At 59.4% G+C, this 25391-nt stretch overlaps 1 protein-coding gene across 1 annotated transcript in view; it reads right to left on the reverse strand.

The window, feature by feature from the left end:
• The window catches only part of LOC133751072 (uncharacterized), a 121387-nt gene that overhangs the window by 95250 nt on the left and 746 nt on the right, over positions 1-25391 (reverse strand). Inside the window, exons 2-10 of the mRNA XM_062180953.1 lie at positions 22063-22116; positions 20745-20905; positions 17808-17878; positions 14357-14522; positions 14146-14277; positions 13555-13738; positions 10017-10156; positions 6431-6534; positions 5450-5615 (exon numbers count right to left, since the gene is read on the reverse strand). Of these exons, the coding sequence (XP_062036937.1) occupies positions 5450-5615; positions 6431-6534; positions 10017-10156; positions 13555-13738; positions 14146-14277; positions 14357-14522; positions 17808-17878; positions 20745-20905; positions 22063-22116 (1178 nt within the window). The remainder of the gene's footprint in view (positions 1-5449; positions 5616-6430; positions 6535-10016; positions 10157-13554; positions 13739-14145; positions 14278-14356; positions 14523-17807; positions 17879-20744; positions 20906-22062; positions 22117-25391) is intronic.

Consider the following 25391-nt stretch of genomic DNA (forward strand, 5'->3'; position numbering starts at 1 on the left):
TCACCCCACCCATGCCAAGAGTTACCCAGCCCCCACGCCACAGTGCCAGGATCCCGGAACCCTGGGCCGAGCCGCCAGCTCGGGGGGTCACGGTGAAGTTCTCTAAACAGAACGTGGTAGACAATCCTGGACAAAGGGCCAGACCCCCACCCAAATGGCAGAGCAGCTTCCTCGGCCCCCACAATGCAAGAAATGAGAACTAACACCCGGCGCTCTCAGCTGTGATGCCCCCGGCTTCTGGAGCCCACCCACCAGCTTCCTTCCTGTACCAGACCCCCAGGGAGGCCACCATCCCTCTGCCCACAGCAGGGAGAGTGACGCCCCAGGGGGCAGGGCCCACCCAAGCAGCCCCACCTCCCACTGCAGCGGTGAGGGGGTTGAAGGGGGCTCCCAGGCCACAATGCCGCCCCCACTACCAGCAAAAACGACCTCGAGAGCTCGGGAGAAGGCAGTGAGAGGATCCAGAAGCAGCGAGTTCTGCATTGCTTGTGTCTGTTTTTAATAAAATCCCTCAGGTTGCAAGTTTGCATCAATTGTTTTAGACTTACTTATTTGAAAGGCAGAGTGACAGAAAAGGGCAAAGAGACAAGCATTAGAAAGGGAGATTTTTGAACCCCTGGTTCACTCCCTGAAAACCTGCAGCAGCCAGAGGCTGGGCCATGCTGAGGCCAGGAGCCTGGGACGCCATCTGGGTCTCCCCACGTGGGTGGCAGGAGCCCAAGCATCTGGGCCATTGCCGCCGCTGCCCTGGCGCGTTAGCCGGAAGCCAGATCAAAAGCACGCTGCTTCTCGAGTTGGGTGCTCTGAGCCAATGCAGCGTCCCAGGCAGAGGCTTAATCCACGGTGCCACCACGCCCGCCCCCAAACACTTGATCTCTGAATTGGCGTGGCCCACCCATGTGTCAGCCACCGCACAGGACCCTGCCCCGGGCACCAGCACCCTGCTGCCCACTCCTGGCTCTGAAGCACAGGCAAGACCCCAACCCTTTCATGGGAACCCACTCCTCTCCCCACTGACCACAAGCCAGGCCTGTCTCTCGGGGGGCTCACAGGGGCAGTGACCGGCCCGGGCAGGGCACGACCACTTGGGAGGGACCCCCAATGCAGTCCCTAACCCCCCTCACCACTGAGTGTCCTATTTAATAAGCACTCCAAGGGCGCTTACCCCACACCAACATCACGACCTCACCTTCCCCTCATTTCATTCCACAGCAGAGACACAGAGAGGTGCAGGAACTCCCCTCAGGTCACACAGCCACTAAGCGATGGGGCCAGCACATGCCCAGGGGCGCGGCTCCCAGGCCTGCACTAGCCCCACACTCACTGCTTCTCCAACAGCACATTCCAGGCTTGGTCCCTAAGGCCTGGCCCCAGGGCCCTGGGTCTGAGTAGCGGCCTGCACTCAGACCACACCCACACAGGCCAGAGCAGGGGCCACTGTCCAGCTCTGCTTCTGCCTTGGAGTCGTGATTCTCAGCAGATCTGAGCGCACAGGAGGGCGTGCAGGCAGGCGGGTGCCATGCGTGTCTGTGTGCACACATGTGCACCCTGTGAAGAACCGGTGTGCACCTCACGTGCCTGGGTCTGTGTGTGTGTGCGCACATGGACCCACCCCACTCCAGTGCCTGGGTCTTGGTGTGGTGCACTTCATGTGTAATGGATTTGTGTGCATCTCGGTGCGTGCGTCTCCACACATCTTCTCTTTGTGAAAGCACACGGGTGTGCGGCCTAAAATAGCACATTCCCTGCTTTTCTATATTTGGCCAAAGAGAATAAATCTTCCTGTTGTTAACACACAACAGGGAAAGCAAGGCTCGAGGGGAAGGGCAAAAGCCACGCTCAGAGGAGAGCCAGGGTCAGAGGTGGGAGGAGGGGTCCCATCTCGGCCCACTGCTCCCCAGCAAGGCTGCCGGGCTCAGCAGAGCCGGCTCCAGCCCATCCGGGGCCAGAGCTGGAGCAGAGGCCAGGACGGGGACAGCGGGACCTGCAGGGCCAGCTAGCGCCACGCAGCCCCCTAGGAGCCCAGGTCTCAACCCCAATCTGTGGTCCCGTCAGGGCCGCTGGGCAGCTGCAGGCCTGGACTCGAGAGCGGTCAGGATGGCAGGGACCTGACCTGTCTAGATGGCTGCCCTGGGACATGCCCCAGCGGCCAGCCTCGGGCGCCTGTCCGCAAGGATCCCTAACTTGAAAACATCTGCCCGTGCTTCAGTGCCTATGTAAAGGAGGTCACTTTTTAAAAAACATATGAAAAATAAAATAATGCTCCAATCTGTGGCCCCTTTGCAGCTGATTTCGCTTTTCCAAGGTGGCTTCCAGCCTGTCACCTTGCATCCCACCTGAACCACGAGTTGACGGGAGACGAGGTCTGTCCCAACCCCGGGGAGGGAACGTGCTAGCAAAGTTTGGCGAGCTGGACCTCACCGAGGAAGCGCTTCTGCCCACCAGGCGGGCTCAGCCACCGCTTGCGACACCGCCGTCCCACGTAAGGAGGCCGGTTCAAGTCCCGGCTGCTGCACTTAGGATCCGGCTCCCTGCTAAAGCAGCTGGGAGAGCAGCAGAATGTGGCTCGAGTACCTGGGCCCCTGCCGCCCACATGGGAGACCCAGATGAGTTCCTGGCTCGCAGCTTCGGCCTAGGCCAGCCTTGGCTGTTGCAGTCATTTGGGGAATCAATCAGCCGACGGAAGATCTGTGTGTGTCCCTCAGCCTTTCAAACAAATAAGTAAATCTTTGTAAGACTGTGTGCGAGGGGCCGGCGCTGTGGCATAGATGGCTAAACCATGGCCTGCAGTGCCGGCATCCCATATGCGCTCCAGTTTGAATGCCATCTGATCCAGCTCCCCGCTAATGCACCTGGCAAAGCAGCGGAAAACGGCCCAAGTGCTTGGGCCCCTACACCCGTGTGAGAGATGAGGCTCTCTGGGCCCTTGGCTTTGGCCTGGCCCAGCCCTGGTCCTTGTGGCCATTTGGGGTGTGAACCAGTGGATGAAAGATCCGTCTCTCCTTCTAGGTATCTCTGCCTTTCAAATAAGCAAACCTCTAAAGATTTTTTTTAAAATTTATTTGAAATACAGAGTTACAGAGAGAGGTAGAGACAGAGAAAGAGATCTTCCATCCGCTGGTTCACCCCCCAAGATGGCCGCAACGGCCGGAGCTGCACCAATCCAAAGCCAGGAGCCAGGAGCTTCCTCTAGGTCTCCCACGTGGGTTCAGGGACCAAGGACTTGGGCCATCTTCTACTGCTTTCTCAGGCCATAGCAGAGAGCTGGATCGGAAGAGGAACAGCCTAGACTAGAACCAGCACCCATATGGGATGCCAGCAATGCAGGCCAGGGTGTTAACCCACTGCACCACAGCACCGGCCCCACAAATAAGCCAATCTTTACATAAAAACCAAACTGTGGGCCAGCGCCGTGGCTTAACAGGCTAATCCTCCGCCTTGCGGCGCCGGCACACCGGGTTCTAGTCCCGGTTGGGGCACCGGATTCTGTCCCTGTTGCCCCTCTTCCAGGCCAGCTCTCTGCTGTGGCCAGGGAGTGCAGTGGAGGATGGCCCAAGTGCTTGGGCCCTGCACCCCATGGGAGACCAGGAGAAGCACCTGGCTCCTGGCTTCAGATCAGCGAGATGCACCGGCCGTGGCGGTCATTGGAGGGTGAACCAACGGCAAAAAGGAAGACCTTCCTCTCTGTCTCTCTCTCTCACTATCCACTCTGCCTGTCACCAAAAAAAAAAAAAACTGTGGTGAAAGCAGCTCCAGACTCCAGGGCGCCCCTGAGCACTTGTGTGTAATCAACAGCGATGACCACGAGAGCAGGAAAGATCAGGTGCGGTGACCTTCAGAGGTCACAGACGTGGAGGGGCCCAGGGGGCTCGGAGCCACAGCCACCCCGGGGGCGGTGGCACAGGTGCACCAGCACAGGCGTAAAGAGGAGATTAAGGAGAGCCCGGATTCCTGCCCGCCAAGCCTGAAAGGAGTGAGGACCACACCCCGCACACCCCGCCAGCTGCACGTGGTACCCAGGGGACCCCGCGAGCAGACAGGGCCACACCGGGGCAGGGGTGAGCTCCAGCCTGACACCGCTAAGCAAATACATGGTGAATGCAAGCAAGGAAGAGGCAGGTGTTGGGGGGGACCAGGTGCCGTGGTGCAGGGGGAGCTGAGGACGGGCCGCCTGCGTCCCCTGTCTGAGCGCCTGGGGTCCGGTCCCACTTTTATCTCTGATCCCACTTCCTGCTCACATGCATCCCGGGATGCAGCAGGTGACGACGGCTCAGGTAGCTGGGCCCCTGCCACCCACGTGGGAAACCTGGATGGGTTTTGGGCTCCTGGCTTTGGCCTGGCCTCCCCCTGGCTATTGCAGGCATCTGTGGAGTGAACCAGCAGAGAAAAGATCTCCCTCTCTCTGTGTGTCATTCTGCCTTGCAAATAAATCAAATTTTTCTTAAAATGATGCTTCCAGGGAGACCAACGCTGCCACCACTGGCTGAGGCTGGGCCGGGTCTTAGATGGGGCCAGCGAGCCCAGCAGCCAGCGTGTCATCCGCTGGGTCATGAACCGTGGGTGATGCTCACAGGGCCCAGCTTCAAGTCATGCTAATCAGAGCCAACCCCAAAGCCTGCCAGGGCAGCCCTTCTCCCACCCCCGGGGTCAGAGGTCAGAGGTCAGGGGCCGAGAGTTCCCTATACTCCACCTGGAGCTAGTGTGCCACAGCCTGGCCAGCTCCAGAGGCGAACAGATCCCGCTGGACACCCCTCGGCCAGTGCAGGAAGCTGCTGTTCCTGGGGGAGCCTAGCAGGCCCCGCCCCCATCATGAGCTCCTCCTCTCCCACTCTCTGCCGGTGCTGTCTGTAGCCTTGCCCACCACCAGCCCAAGACAGCAGGGGGGACAGTGACACCTCCACCCCGGGCCAAGGGAACACACACCACAAGGCTGGAGGGAAGGGCAGAGCAGCAGCATCACCATGGGCAAGCTGCCCAGGCTCTCCGAGCCACAGTTTGTTCATCTATAAAATGGGAATAAAACAAGGGCCTATCTCACAGCAGCATTGCGAGACCTCCACGCACGGGAGTAAACTGCTGGGCTCTGTTCAAACACCCCCATCTCAAGACCACTTACATGGGCTTGTTACAGACGGCAGCAGCAGCGCCAATACGCTTAGATTTTGTGCCAGACTCCGGGGGAGTGGCCTTCAAAGGAAACCCCGCTCTGCTCCTCAACTCCGGCTGCAAGGTGCCTGTTCCCTGTCCTCCCCACACGGTAGCAAACAGGCACAGTGACAACGCGCCACATGCCCAGGCGGGAGGCACGAGGCCACGCCTCCACCATCAAAGCCTGCCTCGAACCCCATGCAGCACCCTGAGGTCCGCAAGCCCAGCCAAGGCAAGAGCAGGTTGCCCCACCCCCGCCCCCGCCCCGTCCCATCAGCAGCAGGGTGGGGAGGGCACTCACGAGCAGCATGTGGACCATGGCATCTGTGGGCTGCGAGATGAAGGCCAGCGACCGGAGCCACGCCTCTGCCTCCTCGGCCTCCACCTCCCCGGCGACGATGAGCTCCGTCATGAGGCGCACGCAGGGCTCGGTGCCACAGGAGGGCAGGGCGGCCGCCAGCGGCTGCCTGAGACCATCGCCTAGGTGACCCACGCGCTCCGCGAGCCTGCGGGTCTCCCCTCCCCGCATCTCCCACCGTCCCGGGAGCAAACCAGGCCCAGACAGGAGCAGCAGGGACGTGCCCGCACTCACACAGCCGAGGGGACCCTCTGGGGCCTGGGACCTCAGCAGCGGGATGGCAGCACCCCAGTCCAAACCCAGGCAGCTCAAATCTAACGTGCGAGGTTTCGCACCAGCGCCCGGGTCACTGTGAGCCTAAGATCGTCCACTAGCTCCATTCCCGTTCTGCACCCAAGACCAGGGAAGCCCACAGCAAAGACTCCCACTCGGATCTGACACCAGAGGCTGGAGTGCATCTCCCGGGAACCTGGAACCCCCTGCACAGCCCGGGGCTCCCGGGGGTCACGCTCAGGCTCTGCCCACTGGGCTGCGGGGGGTCTCTGCTCTCTAGCTCTGCAGGTCTGGGGGGCGGGACCCCATCCCACCCAGCACGCCCCTCCCCAGACTTTCCTGCTCACAGAAGGAGCGCCAGGGTGACTGCAATACCAACTCCAGCCGGCAGAGGTGCTCCTCCAGGACAGAGAACAAAGGCTGCCTTCATCCACCCGCCTCCCGCCCCACCCCTGCAGGCCGGGGCTGGCCCGTGGGAACCTCACTTAATCTCCCCGCTTCAGCGCCTTGTTGGCACACAAGTCTGAAGGCCAAGGCCGAGTCACAGGGACAAGGGGAGACAGCGGCATCCACCCCTTGGCGGGGACCTGGCACAGCGCCAAGACCACCCAGGCGCGCCCACGCCCCTCCCACCACGCGGAGAGCCCTTACCAGTGGCCTGGACACCTCGAGGACGAGCTGCGCCAGAGATCCACCAGCTCGGGGGCAGCCAGACCCTGCAGCTCAGACACCAGCGTCAGGAATAGCTCCGAGGCCTGGGATCGGAGAGGGTGGCATGAGAACCCCCAAGGTCATCTACCTATCCCCAGGCTCCAGGCACCCCAGGGACAAGCGGGAATAATGCCAGCACCTTCTCCTAAGGTCCCGAGACCCCGTAAGATGAGGCTGCGTGTCCTGCTTCTCCCTTGAGCCCCCAGCCTTCATCACACAGGTTGGGCCATCCTTACCCTTCCACTGAACACACACTTCCCGAGCACCTGCTACGTGCCACGCCCAGCACTGGGATCTGGCAGTGAAATATTAGATGAGGTATCTGCATCTGTGGGCTTTCCCATCTCTCCAGATCTCAGCACTGCCGGCTGCTATCGTAGCTACTGAGTATTAGCATAGTTCACCTGGTTGGTAAGGCAGCAATTTTTCCCAAGATTTCTAATGAAAAATCTTCAGGATTATTAACAATGATGCTAAGTACATTTGCCCAGCGCTCCCAAAACCCACAGAGAAACAAGAGACACCATTGAGAGTGGGTGCCCCTAGGGTCTCGGGAGATGCTGGACCAGCCACTGGGCCACCCCTCTGCTAGTGTCCCCTTAGCCCCAGGTTCACTGCCACTGCCTCCACCCAAAGCCACCGAAAGAGCGCCGAGATCAAAGCCGAGCCAGCAGCCGCCTCCAGCCGCGGGCCTGTGGGTGTGGCCTGGCAGCCTGGACCCTGGACCTCCTCAGCTCCACCCAGCCTTGACCGAGTGCGCCCCCGTGCAGCTGGGTCTCAGTACCCCGTCAGCCAGCACGGCCTGTCCACGGGTGTCCCTGCCTCCCGCAGTCCAGGCAACCTTCCAAGGAGCACCCTCCACAGGCAGGGCCTGCAGTGTCGTCTCCAGGACACGTGGCCAGCCCCCTATGCAGGCTGCAGGCCACCGTCCCCACTGGCCCTCACCACGCCTGGCATCCAACGCCTGATCACCCCCACCTTGGGCGGCAGCTGTGCAGCCGCAGCTCCAAGCCCGCTGCTCCCTCCCTCCTCTCGGCCTTAGCCAGGGGTCTCAGGGCTCAACGCCGCCAGCCAGGACCATATGCCCTCTCTGGGGGGGTCTTTAGCCACAAGCAGTAGCCTCAGCAGCAAGCATGGCAGAGGGGAACGTGGGCGGCCCCTCCTGGTTTCCCCTCCAGCAAGGAGAGAAGAATCTCAATAAGGGATGAGAGAGGCAGAGCCAGGAGGACTGCTCGGTGGAGGCAACAGGCGCAAGCCTTCTCCCAGACACCTGGGACAGGCACCTGCCACCCCTACTTCCACAAGCAGGGACACAGTGGTCACTGCAAGCCCATGAGCTACTCGGCCGGGAACTTTTCTGTGCGCTGGGCACTGTTCTAAGCCCCTGACATCACCACAGCATCTTAGCCTCACACGCCCTAAGAGGGACTGCCGTCTTCCTCAACGACACGGAGGGAAAGTGACCCGCAGAAAATTTAAGGCAGGGGCCAGGGCCACGCTGAACAGCCCAGGCCAGATCTGAAGCTGGGCTACCCAGCTCCTACACCCACGCTTGTTAAAACTTGCCGTGGCGGGGCTGGTGCTATGGCACAGTGGGTTAAAGCCCCAGCCTGTGGCACTGGCATCTCATACGGGCGCCGGTTCGAGTCCTGACTGCTCCACTTCCAATCCAGCTCCCTGCTGATGTGCCTGGGAAAGCAGCGGAGGATGGCCCACGTACCTGGGCCCCTGAAGCCCCATGGGAGACCTGGAAGACACTCCTGGCTCAAAGCTCCGGATTGGCTCAGCTCTGGCTGTTCCAGCCTTTGGGGTGTGAACCAGTGGATGGAAGACCTTTCTCTCTGTCCCTCTCTCTCTCTGTAACTCAGTCTTTCAAATAAATAAAATAAATCTATAAAAAAAATACTTGTCCTGCCTTTTTTGTATTTACTTGAAAAGTAAAAAAAGACAGAGCCCATCTGCAGATTCACTCCCCAAGTGCCCGCAACAGCTGAGGTTGGATCAGGCCAAAGCCAGGAGGTGGGAACGCAACCCAGGCCTCCCATGTGGGTAGCAGGGAACCAAGTGCTCAAGCCACCACGTGCTGCCTCCCAGGGTGCACGCTGGCCAGAAGCCGGAATCAGAGCCAGCACACAGGCCCAGGCCCAGCGACAGAGGACACAGGTGTCACAAGTGTGTATTAACCACACTGCACCAGAGGCCTGCCCTAGCTAACCAGTGTCCGTCATCCATGGCCAAAAAAGAAAAAAACAAAGCCCTGGCCAGGGGTGCTTGCCGGTCTCCATGGTGACCACTCCCAGGTCGCCAAGAGGTATCCCTGCAGAAACACGCCGTAGCCACCTCCACCACACACAGCCAGGAACACCACCAGAACAAGTAGGCAGGGGCGGTCCTGAGGACCTACTGCCTTTCACTGGAGTGAACCTCACTCGTAACAATGGCCTCGTTAATTAATTAATTAATGACCGGCTTACAGGATTTCTGGAAATGAAACCGCTTCACCACACATCCATTTTGGCACACCCCCGTCCGTGCTATCCCTAAAACGTGGCTGTACACAGTCGCAGCTTAGCAAGTGCCTGCTTGTGATTAGGGCTCCCCATTCTTGGAACACCCGGTCACGGTTGTAACCGTGCTGCCCCTCCCCCAGACACCCCGGCTGGCAGCCAGGAGGAGCCTGGCAGCCGGCTCACCCTGCGTCTCCCACCCACACTGCCGGACGGACGCCTGCCTCCTCTGCTCTGACTGATGGCCCCAGCCACCCCCAGGGCCCCCCACGCTGTTAGCTCCAGGGGTCTCGGCCTGGGATGTGCCCTCCATGAAGCATTCATTCAGCCCTGGTTTTGTTATTGGACTGAAACACAAATTCTGTTTCCTGCCCACAGTCAATGGCAAGGGCAAAGGCATCTCGGGCTCAAGTCCACGAAGCCCGTCCCCCAGGCAACCCGGCAAGAGCTGCTCGATGCCAGGAATCGGAGCCTCAGTACTGCACCTCGTGGCCCGGGACGTCTCCCACCCCCAGCCCACCCCCACCCGGGAATAACTCGCTTCCTTTCCAGGGCGGCTGCAAGGTGTGCTCTGGGGCTGCACGGCCGGTCTCCAGGAGGGAGACCCAGGCCCACAGAGCACCTGCCAGGGGAGAAGCAGCAGGGGCCAGCGGGCCCGACGTGTGGCTTCTGTCCGTCAAAGACACTCAGCAGAGCCACAGCCAGGGACAGAGTAGGGACTCGGCGGGGACATCCGACTGCCGTGACTGATGCTGGCATCAAGCAGAGGCCAAGGACGCTGCCACACGCCCCACAACACACCTGACAGCCCCCTGCCCCAACACACACACAGACAAGACAAGGAGCGATCCGGCCCCAGGCGCCGCTCACCCACGCCATGAACCCCAGGCTGCCACAGCCCAGCTACATCCCTTACCAGATGCAAGGCTTCCACTGCCCTTCCTAAGCTCTACGGGGATCAGGCAGCAAGAGGAGGGGGTCCCACGCCAGACCCCGCCGAGGCTGGAGAAACCACTCACCTCAAAGCTCACGCTCTGAGCCACACACAGCTTCCTCACCAACTCGGCCACTGATGCCACCGTGGCCTGGGCCGGGGTCTCCTCCCACTCATACAGCAGGCTGCGTGGGGTCCCGTGCCCACCGTCTGCGTCATCTGGATCTGGGAGGGGGACAGTAGAGGGGGTGACCACAGGGGAGAAAGCTTCAGTGACACAGAAGGCTACCTGGGAGCTGCGTCCAGACCCCACCAACAGCACATCTGGGACAGCAGGGGAGGGGGAGCGGTGCGGGTAGGAAAGTATCAACAGCATCGCAGCTGGCGACAGAAGACAGGAAACAGCCCAAGGACCCATCAATGGGCACAGTCAAGTCAACGGAAGCCTGCTCACACCAGGGGGCCGAGCCTCCAACAGCACCGGGCCAGCTGGATGCGCCCGGCAACAGAAAGACCCCAAGCCTAAAGCAAGCGAGATGCGGACAAGCGTACGACGTAAACACGCATCCACATCGCAATAAAAACCAGACCGCCTGCACACACAGCAGCCTCTGCAGAGACTCCAAGAAGTGCATAGAAAAACGGAATTCAAAGTAAGTTTACGGGGCTGGTGTCATGGCATGTGACAGGAAAACCCACAGCCTGCAATGCTGGCATCCCATATGGGCACCAGTTTGAACTCCCACTGCTTCGCCTCTGATCCAGCGCCCATCTCACAGGCAGGGAAAGCAGCGGAAGATGGCTCAAGTCCTTAGGCCCCTGCCACTGCATGGGAGACCCGGATGGAGCTCTAGGATCCTGGCTTCAGCCTGGCCCAGCCCTGGCCATTGCAGCCATTTGGGGAGTGAACCAGCAGATGGAAGATCTGTTTCAATTTCTGTGTCACTCCCCCCTTCAAATCAATGAATAACCTTTTTAAAAAATTTCTGAAAATCAGAGTTATAGAGAGAGAATCTTCCACCCACTGATTCTCTCCCCCAATGGCTGCAATGGCCAGGGCTGGGCCAGGCCAAAGCCAAGAGCTTCATCCAGGTCTCCCACACGGGTGGCAGGTGCCCCAGCACTCAGGCCATCCTCTACTGCTTTCCCAGGCCATAGCAGAGAGCTGGATCAGAAGTGGAGCAGCCAGGACTTGACATGGTACCCAGACAGGATGCCGGCACTGCAGGTGGTGGCTTAACCCTCTACACCACACCACAGGCCCAAGAGTAATTCTTAAAACACACACACATGCAGAGGACTGGTGGTGGCCAGCACCTGGGGGTGCAGGGAAGGAGCATGGGGCGATGCTAATGGGGACAAGGTTTCTTCTAGGAGCAACGAAAATGTTCTGCAGGTGACGTCTCTGAGTGTCCCAGACACGACACTGAATCACGTGATGTTTAACAAAGATTTATGATTTGCTAAGCAGAGTGATGGAAAGAGGAAGAGACAGAGGGCTCTTCCATCTGTTGGTTCACTTCCCCAGTGTCCACAACAGCCAGGGCTGGGCCAGGCCAAAGCCGGGAGCCAGGAGCTCCACCCAGGTCTCCGACACGAGTGGCAGGCACCCAAGTACTTGAGCCATCACCTGCTCAGAGGCAATTAATGGGCAGCGTGATCAGAAGCAGCGGAGGGGAGGTGGGGGCGTTGCTGCACAGTGGGTGGAGCCAACTCCTGCAACCGGCATACCACGTCGGAGCAGCGGTTCGAGACCTGGCTGCTCCACTTCCCACCCAGCTCCCTACTAATGCGCCTGGAGAGCAGCAGAGGACGGACCAAGTGCTTGGGCCCCTGTCACCCATATGGGAGACCCGGATGGAGTTCCAAGGTCTTGGCTTCAATCTGCCCCAGCCCTGGCTGTTGTGGCCATTTGGAGAGAGGACCAGCAAATGAAAGATCTCTCTCTCTCTCTCTCTCTATTTGAAAGGCAGAATGTCAAACAAAAAGAATCTTTAAAAAGAAAACAACTGTCAAGCACCCAAGACTGAAACACAGGCATCCGAAGCGGCGGTTTAACCTGCGGTGCCACGCCACCCACGCCTGCGCCCTACACTGTGCACGGATCAACCCCAGGGTGCCCGACTTGGGTCTCAACAATGCTGCTGACAGTAAAATGAAAAGCTCGTCCCACCCCCCGGGAAGCCACAAGGTCCCAACAAACACAGATGCCTGCCCACGGCCAGGTGAGGGCGGTGAGGGAGCAGGGCCGAGGACCCTGAGGGGATGCTGGGAAGCCCCAGGCCTTCAGTCCCCAACTCCTGGGCTCTGCTTCTCCCTCGGGTGGCTCAATCGCTTGGCCCCTGCCACCTATGTGGGAGACCCAGATGGAGCTCCTGGCTCTGGCCTAACCCAGCCCTGGCTATTCTAAAAAGCATTTGGGGAGTGAACCAGTGGATGGAAGATTGTGTGTGCATGTGTGTGTCTTTCTGTGTTTCTCTGCATTTAAAAACAGCTAACTGTTTTTGTTTTGTTTTGTTTTTTGTTTTCTGACAGGCAGAGTGGATAGTGAGAGAGAGAGACAGAGAGAAAGGTCTTCCTTTTTGCTTTTGGTTCACCCTCCAATGGCCGCTGCAGCCGGCGCATCATGCTGATCCGAAGCCAGGAGCCAGGTGCTTCTCCTGGTCTCCCATGCAGGTGCAGGGCCCAAGGACTTGGGCCATCCTCCACTGCACTCCCGGGCCAAAGCAGAGAGCTGGCCTGGAAGAGGGGCAACCGGGACAGAATCTGGTGCCCCGACCGGGACTAGAACCCGATGTGCCGGCGCCACAAGGCGGAGGATTAGCCTGTTAAGCCACGGCGCCGGCCTTTTTTTTTTTTTTTTTTTTTTGGACAGGCAGAGTGGACAGTGAGAGACAGAGAGAAAAGTCTTCCTTTTGCCGTTGGTTCACCCTCCAATGGCCGCCGCGGTAGGCGCGCTGCGGCCGGCGCACTGCGCTGATCCGATGGCAGGAGCCAGGTGCTTCTCCTGGTCTCCCATGGGGTGCAGGGCCCAAGCACTTGGGCCATCCTGCACTGCACTCCCGGGCCACAGCAGAGAGCTGGCCTGGAAGAGGGGCAACCGGGACAGAATCTGGTGCCCCGACCGGGACTAGAACCCGATGTGCCGGCGCCACAAGGCGGAGGATTAGCCTAGTGAGCCGCGGTGCCGGCCAAGGCCTAATTGTTTTTTAATTCAAAGGAAAACATTTCTTTCTCACAGTCGGGGACTCCCTTGCTTGTTTCCATGGAAACCAGTAACAGAGAGCCAAGTTCCAGGGGTCTTAACAGAAACCTGCCAGAAAACCAAGAGATTTGTCTGCTCCCAAAATGGGCAGCCCGAGGGGTCGCGGAGCTCGCGGCAAATCCTCCCACCAACACTGGAACTGAGGGGTTCGCCCTCACTGAGGGCAGCCCAGGGGGAGGAGACAACACCAAGCCCCAGCAGCAGACAGGGCCCGGAGAAAGTTCTAGAAGAGGCAGACTGTGGCCCACATTCACAAACGGCGCCAGGGCGCCCAGGCTGGGAGGCTCCCCTGAGGACCCCACGCCCCCTCTCACACTACAGCCAAGGCAGCAGCAGCCATGGACAAGGTCACAATCACCTGGGGCAGCCGGATCGCGAGGCGCCTGGCTCAGCAGGACCAGCGAGGACAGGGTGCGGGTGTGCACCCCGGCCGCCCTCTCGGAGAGCGGCACCACGGAGTGCAGCTCCTCACAGGACGCCTCCTGCAGGGCGCCCGCCTGGAAGCTCTGGAGGCAGCTGAGGCTGGAGGCCAGGCCGGGCTGCTAGGGCAAAGCAGAGGGGAGCCTCAGGACAGGGCCCGGCTGGGGCGGACCCCCACCCCAAACCCGCAGCCGCCAGACCCAAGGTGGTGCCTGGGCCACAGGACGACTCCCAGGCCCCTCCCTCTGATCTCAACAGCAGCCCCAGCACAGGCGATGGGAGGCGAGAGGCCAGGAACCCCAGGGGAGTGACAAGCACGGGACACTGGCAGCAGCCGAGCAGGTGTGGGCCTGCCGCCGCCTCCAAGCCGGCCCCTGCTGATGAAGTTACGTCAGTAACGACCTTCTCATACTTACACTCACCACACATACTTGTCACTTCCATCTTCAGGGAGCAGGGACCCATGGGGAGGGGAAGGGAGGGGAGGGGCGGGGCGAGGAGGGGAGGGGAGGGCTGGCCCAGCACTCACCCCTCCTGGCACAGCCTGGGAAGCCAGGGAGGCGCGCACCCTGCGCAGGGAACACCGAGCCAGGTCCTTGGTCTTGAGGAGCAGGTGCCCATGGCGCTGGTACGTGGTGGGACACCGGCCCAGGACGTCCACCTGGGCGGGCAGGCAGGAGAGGACCCCTCAGCCTCTGCCGCCCAGCCCACCCCCACCTCCCCCCCAGGCTTGGCCTCACCTCCTCCAGGGTCTCGGGGCTGTGGGCACCTGGGTGGCCCTGCAGGACACTCAGCATCGCCCGCTTCACATTCAGCGCCCAGCGTGGCTCGTCTCGATGGGGACACAGGTGGGCCACGCGCCCAGCACGCAGGACGAAGCGCAGTGGGTGGTGGCCCAGGGTGGCGCTGCAGGAGGCGGTGGAGGACAGGGGTTGGGTGGGGGCCTCTGCACCCTGCCCTCCTGCAGGTCAGCCCCCAAGGGGAAGCCCCCTCATGAGGTCGCTCTGGAGGAGCACAGTCACCAGCAGGGGCAACAGTTCCAAGTACACGAGTCAAGTGCAAGGAACAGCAGGCCGGGCCCCCAGAGGCCGCCCGCCCTGCCTAGGTGCTCCCTCACCCCAGACAGGAGGTGAAGGCGCTCAGGTCATGCACCCCATACACACTGTTTGGGGGTACTGGGTTCTCTGAAACCGTTCTGCTTGTTAATATTTCTGAATTTAATAAGCTGTGTGAGCTCTTGAAGAATTCTGAATACTGGCTCAGATAGACCAGGCAAATGTGCTAAGTTTTATTCAGTGAGGGAAATGCATGGGAGACAAAAGCCTCTATCCAAGGGAGAAACACAAGTCTAGAAATTAAGTTGGGGTCTGTACCAAGCCGAGAACAGGCCGGGAGCCGCGAGCACCAAGCGTTTGGCTATGAACAGCCACAAGCAGCTTAGCACAGGACAGAGCGCAGAGAGAGGGGGCGGCCGGAGGCCTCGCGCCTTGAAGGCAAGGACAGCAAGAGCCACAAAGGACAATGGGGGGGGGGGGGAGTGAAAAAAAAGGGAAGGGCCCACTGTGTTCCAGACCGGTTATTCACTTGCCAAGGGGAGTGGTCACATAGCCTGATTGGCAGGTGGGCATACAGGTGGGGCCCGGTAGGGGCAGGAGATCACATGCCCGGTGGAGGGCGTGGTCTCCCAACTCACAAATCTAATCGAATTCATCCACCTGCCAGCCTACATCACCTTGAGCTGAAAACACGGGAAAGCCCACAGCTGCAGGGAGGGGGCTCTCCCTGGTAGCTTTGGGATCCGCATGGAGGAGAGATCTATAGTTCCGGGAATGGAAAGTTCCTACCCGCACTTCCGGGGAAAAGTCCTTGTCAAGGTCCCTGCGGGTGCCTAAAGGTCAACCAAAGAGGATCAGACCCGCCTCAACCTTTAACCCCCATGCCCTGAATCTATAAAAGGAGCCCTCCCAACCTCTGACGCGCGACTTCTCCAGCCCCCGTTCTGTTGGGACCCGTGAACCTCGCCTGGGAGCGGAACCCCAATAAAAGCGTGTGAATTAATCGATTCATCTCCCTGGGGAGATCTGTTACGCGCCGGACACCTTACACTCCCGACCCCATCACCTGCCTGAGACAGAGTCTGGAAATGGAGCTGGGGGGCTGCTAGCCGCCCCCCAGGACCCTGATCACAGACGGGACAGGAGGCGTCCACACCACACCCCATCCTCACCACACCCCAACAGCCATGGCTGCAAACTATCCCCTCCCCCACCCCTTCCCCAGGCCCATTTGTCTGTTCTAAAGATAGCCTGCCGGTGCTGTGGCACACCAAGTTAAACGCCCTGGGATCCCAAATGGGCGCCGGTTCTAGTCCAGGCTGCTCCACTTCTGATCCAGCTCTCTGCTGTGGCCTGGGAAAGCAGTAGGAGATGGCCCAAGTCCTTGGGTCCCTGCACCTGCGTGGGAGACCTGGAAGAAGCTCCTGGCTCCTGACTTCGGATCGGCACAGCTCCGGCCATTGCGGCCATCTGGGGAGTGAACCATCGGATGGAAGACCTCTCTCTCTACCTCTCCTCTCTCTGTATAACTCTGACTTTCAAATAAACAAACCTTTTAAAAAAAAAAAAAAAAAACAGCCTTGGTCAATAGGCTAATCCTCCGCCTGTGGCGCTGGCACACCGGGTTCTAGTCCCGGTCGGGGAGCCGGATTCTGTCCCGGTTGCCCCTCTTCCAGGCCAGCTCTCTGCTGTGGCCCGGGAGTGCAGTGCAGGATGGCCCAAGTGCTTGGGCCCTGCACCCCATGGGAGACCAGGAGAAGCACCTGGCTCCTGGCTTCGGATCAGCGCAGTACGCTGGCCGCAGTGGCCATTGGGGGGTGAACCAACGGAAAAAGGAAGACCTTTCTCTCTGTCTCTCTCTCTCTCTCTCACTGTCCACTCTGCCTGTCAAAAAATAAATAAAAATTTTTAAAAAATAGCCTGCTGGCCCCTGCCTTGGCCACACGGCTCCTTCCTTCCTCTGTGAAGGGGACACTGTTGTGGGGAGCTCACCCCGTCTCCGACGTCAGCCCAGGGCAAATGGTGAAGGGAGACCTTCTCTCCCACCCGGGCCATCCACAGAGCCGCCAGCCACAGGACCCAGAGGAGGACAGATGGCAACTCAGGGAAGGTGCTGGCACCAGAACTCGGCCAGTGCCTCTCTGCCGGCCTCACCAGAGGGAAAGTCCGGGTCTCCAGCGGCGCAGGATGCAGGGGGTGGGAGCTGGGGGAGGGGAAGCCCCCCACCCCACACAGAGGGAGAAGACAGGTGCTCCAACGTGAAGGCCCCAGCCAGCAGCAAGCCAGGCAGAAGCTCGCCACCCCAAGGGGTCCCTGTGCCCGTCTCCCCACCCCCCAGCTTCATCTGGGGTCTGGGGGCCTCCAGGATGGCAGCTCCCAGCCAGGCAAGAGAAATGCTAATGTCAGTCTGGCCTCAAGGGCCTGCCAGCCCCCAGCCCCCACTTGGCATTTCTGATGAGGAGCAGGCACAATGGCCCCTTGCAGGGACCCTCCCTGGCCTTTCAGCAGGGAGCCATCTGCCCCTGGACAGCGGCCCCCACCCAGCACCCCTGCACAAAGCCTTTATTTTTTTTCCAACAAATGAATTTGCAATAAAAAGGAAGAGGAATCGGAGATGGGGTTGTCTCCAGGCTGCCCCGAGCTGGGGGCCACGAGGCACGGGCAGGCAAGTCCTGGGAAAGGCAGTGCAGGGAGAATTCCAGGCTAGGTCACCAATGGGGGCGGTGGGAGAGGACCCGGGTCTCCTCTGTCTGGGCAGAGTGGGGGAGGGGAGGAAGGGACAGGCTTCGGTGGGCTCGCTCGACAGCCCCACACCCGCCGTCTTCCCGAAGGTCCTCAAGAATGGTGGCCCAGGTGTGACTCGGGCACCGGTGAGAGCTGAGGAAGGCGGGGCGAGGGCCCCTGCTGCTGCTGGGGGTCACTCAAGGCCCCCCGCGCTCTGGCAGCCCCGAGCGTCTGCTCCAGGCGCTTGGCAAGGCCAAGGCCACGAGACGAAGCCCCCTTTGAGCTTTGGTGCAGGTGGCGTCTGTGTACTGGAGGGGTCACCGCTGGGTTTTCCCGTCTCCGTGTAGCCAGAGCCTGGCAGCCACAGGCAGGGGATGGGGCTCCCGCCCCCACCCCAGGGCCAGCGTCTTACCCCAAACTCTGCGAGTCCTGCAGAAGCCGCGCTTCAGACCCCAGGATGGACGTCACCCGGAAGTCCCGGAGCTGAAGCAGAAAGCAGAGTGAGCCAGGGACGGCCCAGCACCCCTCCCCAGCACCCCCACCCACAAAGGAGTTCTGGGGAGTGGCCCAGTGTGGGGGCTGAGCAGAGCCCCCTTTCCTTGCACAGAAGGTTCTAGTTCCTGGTGGCAGACGCTGAACTTCTCCAGGGGACAAGGACTCAAACAGCCAAGCTCCCACAGCCCCTTGCTGTTGGTCTGCAAAGCTCTCATGCTGCCAACCAAGACCCTGGAAGCCTGCTTCAGGGGTTCCTGGGACTACACAGTACACACAGAGCACGCCCAAAACCCCATCCAGGTCTCCCACGTGCATGGCAGGGCCCCAAGCCCCGTAGCCATCACCTGCTGCCTTCCAGGACGCATGTTAGCAAGAAGCTCCATCAGAAGCGGAAGAGCCAGAACTCGGACCAGGCACTCCTATAGGGGGTGTGGGAACCCCAAATGTGACATAAGCCCTGCACTGAATGCCCACCCCACGTTATGTGTATCTCACCACAGTAGGAAAAGAAAATAATAAGTTCAGCACAGGGGCCGGCGCTGTGGCACAGCAGGTTAAGCCACAGCCTGCAGTGCCGGCATCCCATATGGGCGCCAGTTCCAGTCCTGGCTGCTCCACCTCTGATCCAGCTCCCTGCTAATGCACGTGGGAAAGCAGCAGAAGATGGCCAAGTATTTGGGGCCCTGCTGCTGTGTGGGAGACCTGGATGGAGCTCCAGGGTCTGCCTTTGACCTGGCCCAGCCCTGGCCATTGCAGCCATTTGAGGAGTGAACCAGCACATGAGGGACCCCTCTCTCTCTCTGTGGGTGTCTCTAACTTTACCTTTCAAACAAATAAACCTAAAAAAAAAAAAAAAAAAAAAAAGTTCAACACGAAGAACATCTTGGTTAATTCTATTTAAAAGAAAGTCAGGGGCCGGCGCCCAGGGTTAACGCCCTGGCCTGAAGCACCGACATCCCATATGGGCACCAGTTTTAGTCCCGGCTGCTCCTCTTCCAATCCAGCTCTCTGCCATGGCCTGGGAAAGCAGCACAAGATGGCCCAAGTCCTTGGACCCCTGCACTAGCGTGGGAGACCCGGAAGAAGCTCCTGGCTTCAGATCGGTGCGGCTCTGGCCGTGTGGCCATCTGGGGAGTGAACCAACAGATGGAAGACCTCGCTCTCTGTTTCTACCTCTCTGTCTTTCAAATAAATAAAATACATCTTTAAAAAAAAAAAAAAGGCAAAACTCATCTATGGTGACAGAAGGCAGGTGGTAGTTCCCCCAGGAGAAGGGGTCAGGAGAGATGGGGCTGAGTCATCTCTTGTTTCTTACTCTGGCAGTAGCCACACAGTGGGTCCAGTTAAAATTCACTGTTCCGAGTCCTTAGGATTTTTACTCTTTGCATGTTAAAAATCCATGATTAGATGACCTCAAGTGGCTATGAAAACTCCATTTTCACCAAAAAATCATTGAAATAAGCCACCACTTGGCATCATCAGCTCTTCTTAAATGCTAAAACCAAAGAGAACCAATGAGTTCAACTGTAGCAGTGCACAGTTTGCTTTGTGAAAACCGGCCCGCAGGGGGAGAAAGCCCATTAGTGTTTTGATGGATGTGAAAAGATGGCCAAGACTCCAATTCAGTGGCAGCTCTGATTAGAGCACGGGCATTTTGGACAGTTTCAGAATTCAGAGGCAGCTCAGTCACCCCGTGAAAGGCCCCATCCTGTGGTCTACATGAAAACACAACAAAACAGTTCTGAAAAACTATTGTCAGGAGGCGCTCCAGTCAGTTCAAAAATGCTTCACAAGACTAGACCTTGGCGGACACTAACAGGCCATTTGCCAGCAGTGGGAGGGATGACCCAGGGAACACGGCAGTCACTGGAAATGGGACAGAGGAGAATGGGCGGGCATTTCCACGAGCAGGCACGTGGGGAGCTTTGGGAAAACCTTGATGAAAAGAAACCTGTGACCACCAGCTGAATCTAGCTCAAGATTTGCCAGACCAACACCACTGCACCTGAGCACGCACCTTGAACTGGAGCCTGTGGACCAGGCCCTTCCAGTGGGCAGGAGGCCAGGGCAGGCCTGTAGGCCCCATCCAGGCCTCGTTCTCCACCCCACGCTGTCCCTTGGCCTCAAGCACAGACTTAGTTTGCCTTTGCACCTGCAGGCTCACCCTCCATCCTCCCCATGACACACCTTGTCCCCATCTTAAGTCTCTTCTCACTCTAATGAAACCCCTCTCCGGGCTGGCACTGTGGTGTAGCGGGTAAAGCCACTGCCTTCAGTGCCAGCATCCCATATGGTCACCAATTCGAGTCCCGGCTGCTACACTTCCAATCCCACTCTGCTGTGGCCTGGGAAAGCAACAGAAGATGGCTCAAGTCCTTGGGCCCCTGCACCTGCATGTGAGACCTGGAAGAAGCTCCTGGCTTCGGATCAGTGCAGCTCCGGCCATTGTGGCCAATTGGGGAGTGAACCAACAGATGGAAGACCTCTCTCTCTCTCTCTCTCTCTCTCTCTCTGCCTCTCCTTCTCTCTGTATAACTCTTTTAAATAACATAAATCTTTAAAAAATAAATAAACCCCCCTTCCCACGTATGCACACACTCACACACACACAGCTTCCTCAACCCCAGCACCACACCACTGGATCACTGTAGGAGATGGCACCATATTCTACCACCACTGTGACACCATTTTTCCTATTCCTATCCCTAGCCCTCACTTGTTGAGTATGAGATTCCTCAGAAAACCTGTGTAGCAGACAGACTGGCACCGTGGGGACTGTGGCTTCCCTCCGGCCCTCCCCGCAGCAGCCAAGATCAGTGCCAACGTCATCTCCCCATTGCCCGGAGACACTCACCCGTAGAAGCATCTGGCACGGGCCAATCACGTCGATCTCCGCCAAGCCTTGGAGACCGAGGCCACTGCCCTCCACGGGGGCCCCCTGCAGGCCGGTGCTGGTGTTGGTGGCAAAGCCATAGATGTATCTGGTGCCCACAGGGAGGTGGGGTCCAGTAGACCCTGGAGAGCACACAGAAGCACCAGCTCACCGTGGCAACCTGGCACCCTCTGGTACCTCAATCCCATCTTGACTATCTGGGTGCCCTTGCCCCCTGTTCCATCTCCCCAGCCAGGCCCCTGGGGGAAGGCTGGGCAGTGCACAGCCCGAGGGTGAACGAGTAAATACACACAACAACAGTAAGTACTCAACATGACCATGTGACCATGGGCTGGGCCATCACGGAGCGCTTTGTACTGGCCACACCTTCTCAGCACCATGGACTCCATGGGCTAGCACCCCGCTGTGGGTGTCCACGGTGTGCCATGGAGAGGTTTGGCAGCACGCCTAGCCTCTGCCAATAGCCGCCAGTAATGCAGCCCAGTGTGAGGACCAGAGAAGTCTGCCGACAGTGCCAAGTGCGGGATGGGGTGGGGCAAAACCGCCCCCCAGCAGCCAACCACTGACATATGTTTACGTTCACGCACTGAACCGCACGACCAGTTCCGAAGCAAGTATCCTTTATTTTCCCCATTTTACCAAAGCGGCAGCTAAGGCTCAGAGAGGGTAGGGGACGTAGCTGTGGACACACAGCCAGGGTCACATCTGGGCAGTCTGACTCCTTCCCGAGAGTCGGACAGACATCGGGTGGGGGTGGGGGAGCTGTTACTGCAAACTCTGTAGGAGCCAAGGCTGTGCCTGGCCGGGGGGGGGGGGGGGGGGGGGGGAAGCAGGTGCTCTGGAGAAGAGCTGACCTCAGAGCGCAGAGCCCTAATTCTGGAACCTTCTATCCAGTGGAGAAGCCTGGGGTCCAGGCTCCTCCTCCCCCACCCGCCCCCTCACACTGTGCTCTTTGGACTGAGTCCATTTCAAGTCCAATTTCCCGAGACACAGCCACACCCCCAGCCCCCAGGGAGCTTCCTTCTCTCCAGAGTCCAACCCCCCCCCAGGATCCTTCCTCTGTTCCACCCAAGAGGCCAAGGGCAGCACCTGGCCAGAGCGGTAACCCCGGGGGGCCCGCACCGCGGGGACTGGGATGGCGGGGCTCACTTACTCTCTTCCTCCCCTCCCGCCCATGGCCCAGGCCCTCAGGGGCCACCCCAATCACCCGTGGTAGCGAGCCCACTCCACCCCAGTGCACCCACCCCACCCCCAGCCCAGCTGGGTCGTGGAGACTCACCCGCACACCCTGTCATGCAGGAGGCCGCCTGTCCCCCCGACGAATCTTCAGTTTCTGAAATCACAAACCCGATTGAACCAGGGTGACATTAGGCAGAGGCAAGGGACAAGCCCACCCTGGGGACCACTGGCCTGCTGGTACAAGAGGACAAGGGAGGGTCCAGGAGACCGGGGAGAAGAGACAATGCCAAATGTCCCAGAGCCGGAACGCATCTCCCTGCCTCTCCCACGTCCACCCTTTGTCCCATCACCACTCCCAAGTCCAACGCATCAGTGCGATCTGCCAAGACCTCCTTCCCTCCCTGCTCTGAGCCAGGGTGGCCGAGCACCTGCGGGCAGTTCCTGTTACCTCTTTGCCCCTCTGCTTCTGGAGATACACAGAGCCCCTGCCTGAACCCAGCTCACAGCACCTGGGGGCACGGAGGCTGACCCAGAACTTTCCAGCTCTCCTACCTGACACACCTGCCGCCAAGGCAGGAAACGTGAGAGGGGCAGGGCCAAGGTCCAGGAAAGCTCCACCCACCTCCCAGAAAAGCCTGAGCACCCCTGCCTTTACTGGAGGGCACCTTCCCTTTCACTGAGCAGCCCATGAGAGGTCACCCTCAGCTGGGACACGGGGCCGCCCCCCTCCGAGCGTGTACCTTTGCCATCTCAATAAAATGCCTGCACCCTCCACTCGCTATTCTCTGATCCACCCCCGATACCTCTCTAGTGGCAAAGAACCCGGTACTGGCCAGCTCCACTGTCTGTCTCCATGACAACTGACCTGGGCAAAAGCCCAGGCTCTGGGCAAAGCCACACCCTCTCCTGCCTGACCGTGTCTCAGACTCATCCCCACCCAGCAGCCAGAGCTGTGGTCACACACATCCACGTGGGGGACGGCGGTAGCTGGTTAAGCCCCGCCTGTGACAATGGCATCCCACGTGAGCATCAGCTGGAGTCCCGGCTGCTCTGCTTCCCACCCAGCTCCCCACAATGCACCTGGAGAGCAGAAGATGATGCTAGTGCCTGGGCCCTGCACCCACGTGGGAGACCGGGATGAAGTTCCTGCTCCTCACTTGACCCTCGCCCAGCCCCGGCCGTTACGGCCATGTGGGGAGTCAACCAGTGGACGGAAGACCTCTCCCTTCCATCTCTCCCTCCCTCTGTGCCTTTCAAGTAAATAAATCTTTATAGAAAACAAACCAAAAAAAAAAAAAAATCAGAACTCCAGGTGCTGACGACAGGAAAACGCTTAGCGACCCCTGCTATAAACCCTGCAGCTCCGCAGCTGAGCCCGCCGGGCTCCCCCAGCCCCGCCCAGCCTTTAAAAACCACACCTGCTGGCCGGCTCAATAGGCTAATCCTCAGCCTAGCGGTGCCGGCACACCAGGTTCTAGTCCCAGTCGGGGAGCCGGATTCTGTCCCGGTTGCCCCTCTTCCAGGCCAGCTCTCTGCTGTGGCCCGGGAGTGCAGTGGAAGATGGCCCAAGTCCTTGGGCCCTGCACACCATGGGAGACCAGGAGAAGCACCTGGCTCCTGCCATCGGATCAGCGCGGTGCGCCGGCTGCAGCGCGCCAGCCGCGGCGGCCATTGGAGGGTGAACCAACGGCAAAAGGAAGACCTTTCTCTCTGTCTCTCTCTCACTGTCCACTCTGCCTGTCAAAAATTAAAAAAACAAAAACAAAACAAAAAAACACACCTGCTAATTAGCAACACAAAGGAAGACACCTGATTCTGCCCCTCCCCACCCCCATTAGCCTCTAGAACAACCGTGCTTCCTCGCATCAACCTGTTCTCTGATAAACTGGCCAGGCAGGAACGAGTAGTAGCCCAGGCTCATTAGCAGCTTCTGGCAACAGCCTCAGCAGAACCCTCTGTCCAGGGGGCCACCCTAGACACCCCCCACCCCGTCCATTGTAGGTCCCATTTCTGTGCCTCTGTCCGATCCCCTTATGCTCTTCCTAAGCCCCGCAAAATGGTAGCGATTCCATTCTTTGAACTGTCTTCTTTAACGCTCTCTATCACCTTGACTAACAGCTGCTTCCCCAGTAGACTGACAAGATGTATCGAATGATTGAATGAGTGAATGACGCAATTAACACACGGCACTCAAGGCACTCCAGATTCAACTCATTCCAACTCCCCAGCAACCCCCAAAGCAGGTGCTGCTATCACCCCCATTTTACAGACTAAGACCCTGAGACCTTGAGGGACCACCCAGGGACACCCAGCTCATCCGTGGCGGGGCCTGGGGTTTGAACCCAGGCAGTCCAGCTCCCCAGGGCACAGCCCTGCCCACTGCAGGGGCGAGGGAACCGGGACCTGCTTCCAAGTCTGACTTGTCCCTCCTTCCAGGGACGTGTCTGGGTCATCTCCGGTCACCGTGTGCCAGGCACCCATCTTCAGCCCTCTGCACTCTCACCATGGCCATGCTCCCACCCCCCACCCCACCGTGCAGGATTAGGGAGGGTGGGCTCCAGCCTCTGGAATCCCTGGAAATCAACCACCTCCCCGCCCCAGGCGGGGAGAGTGCACTCCCACCGCCTCGCTCAGACCCTCGGGAACCACAGGGCACGGCCCGGCATGGGCAGGGCTTTTTCCTCTATTTTGACCTCATCTGACAAAGGCATCCTTTAAGTGCATTCACGTAGAATAGCAGTGGATAAAACCACACTTAGAAAACATCAGGCCTCGCCAGGTTCCCTTCCAGCATGCCTTCAACTCGATGCTGGGCAAGCGGTGCTATTAACCTATTCATGCCCAAGCACCAGGATCCGCCTCTTGCCCCCAGAGCAGCCTCTTGGGGCAAAGCAGCTTCCACCTGCCGGGGGTTAAGCCTCTATCCTCCCCTGTTCAGGCAAAGGCTGCAAAGCTCCAGATTCCTAACAAATGGGCCTGGGAGGGGGGCACTCCGCATGCTGAGAGCGGTGACCAGGGAGGGACCTGCAGCCCAGCCTCGGCTCAGCTGTCTCTGACGGCTGCTCACTCGGCCATTCGTCCTGCGTGGACTAATGAGCCCGGGCCCTCCAGGCTGCAACGCGGCCACTTAAAGCGCCCAGACCCTCCCCTTGCACTCAAACACAACCAGCACCTGAGGTTGGAAGCACCTGGCAGGTGGGCGGAGTTCAGGAGAAACTTTCCAACATACTGAACAACTTTAAAGCGGGGCTGGGGAACTTTCTCCCGCCAGGAGCCCTGTGGATATTTATAACACTTGGGGGCCACATGAGAGGACCCTGCTGTAGGTTGAATTTCGAGTCCTGCCTGTGGTTGCCTTAGATTTCACAAGCCCGCGACCGCCTGTGGGGCTGTCGTCCCTCACCCCGGCTTGCAGTGACTACGGGACCC

Source organism: Lepus europaeus, chromosome 21 (assembly GCF_033115175.1).
Source record: "Lepus europaeus isolate LE1 chromosome 21, mLepTim1.pri, whole genome shotgun sequence".
Taxonomy (NCBI): Eukaryota; Metazoa; Chordata; class Mammalia; order Lagomorpha; family Leporidae; genus Lepus; species Lepus europaeus.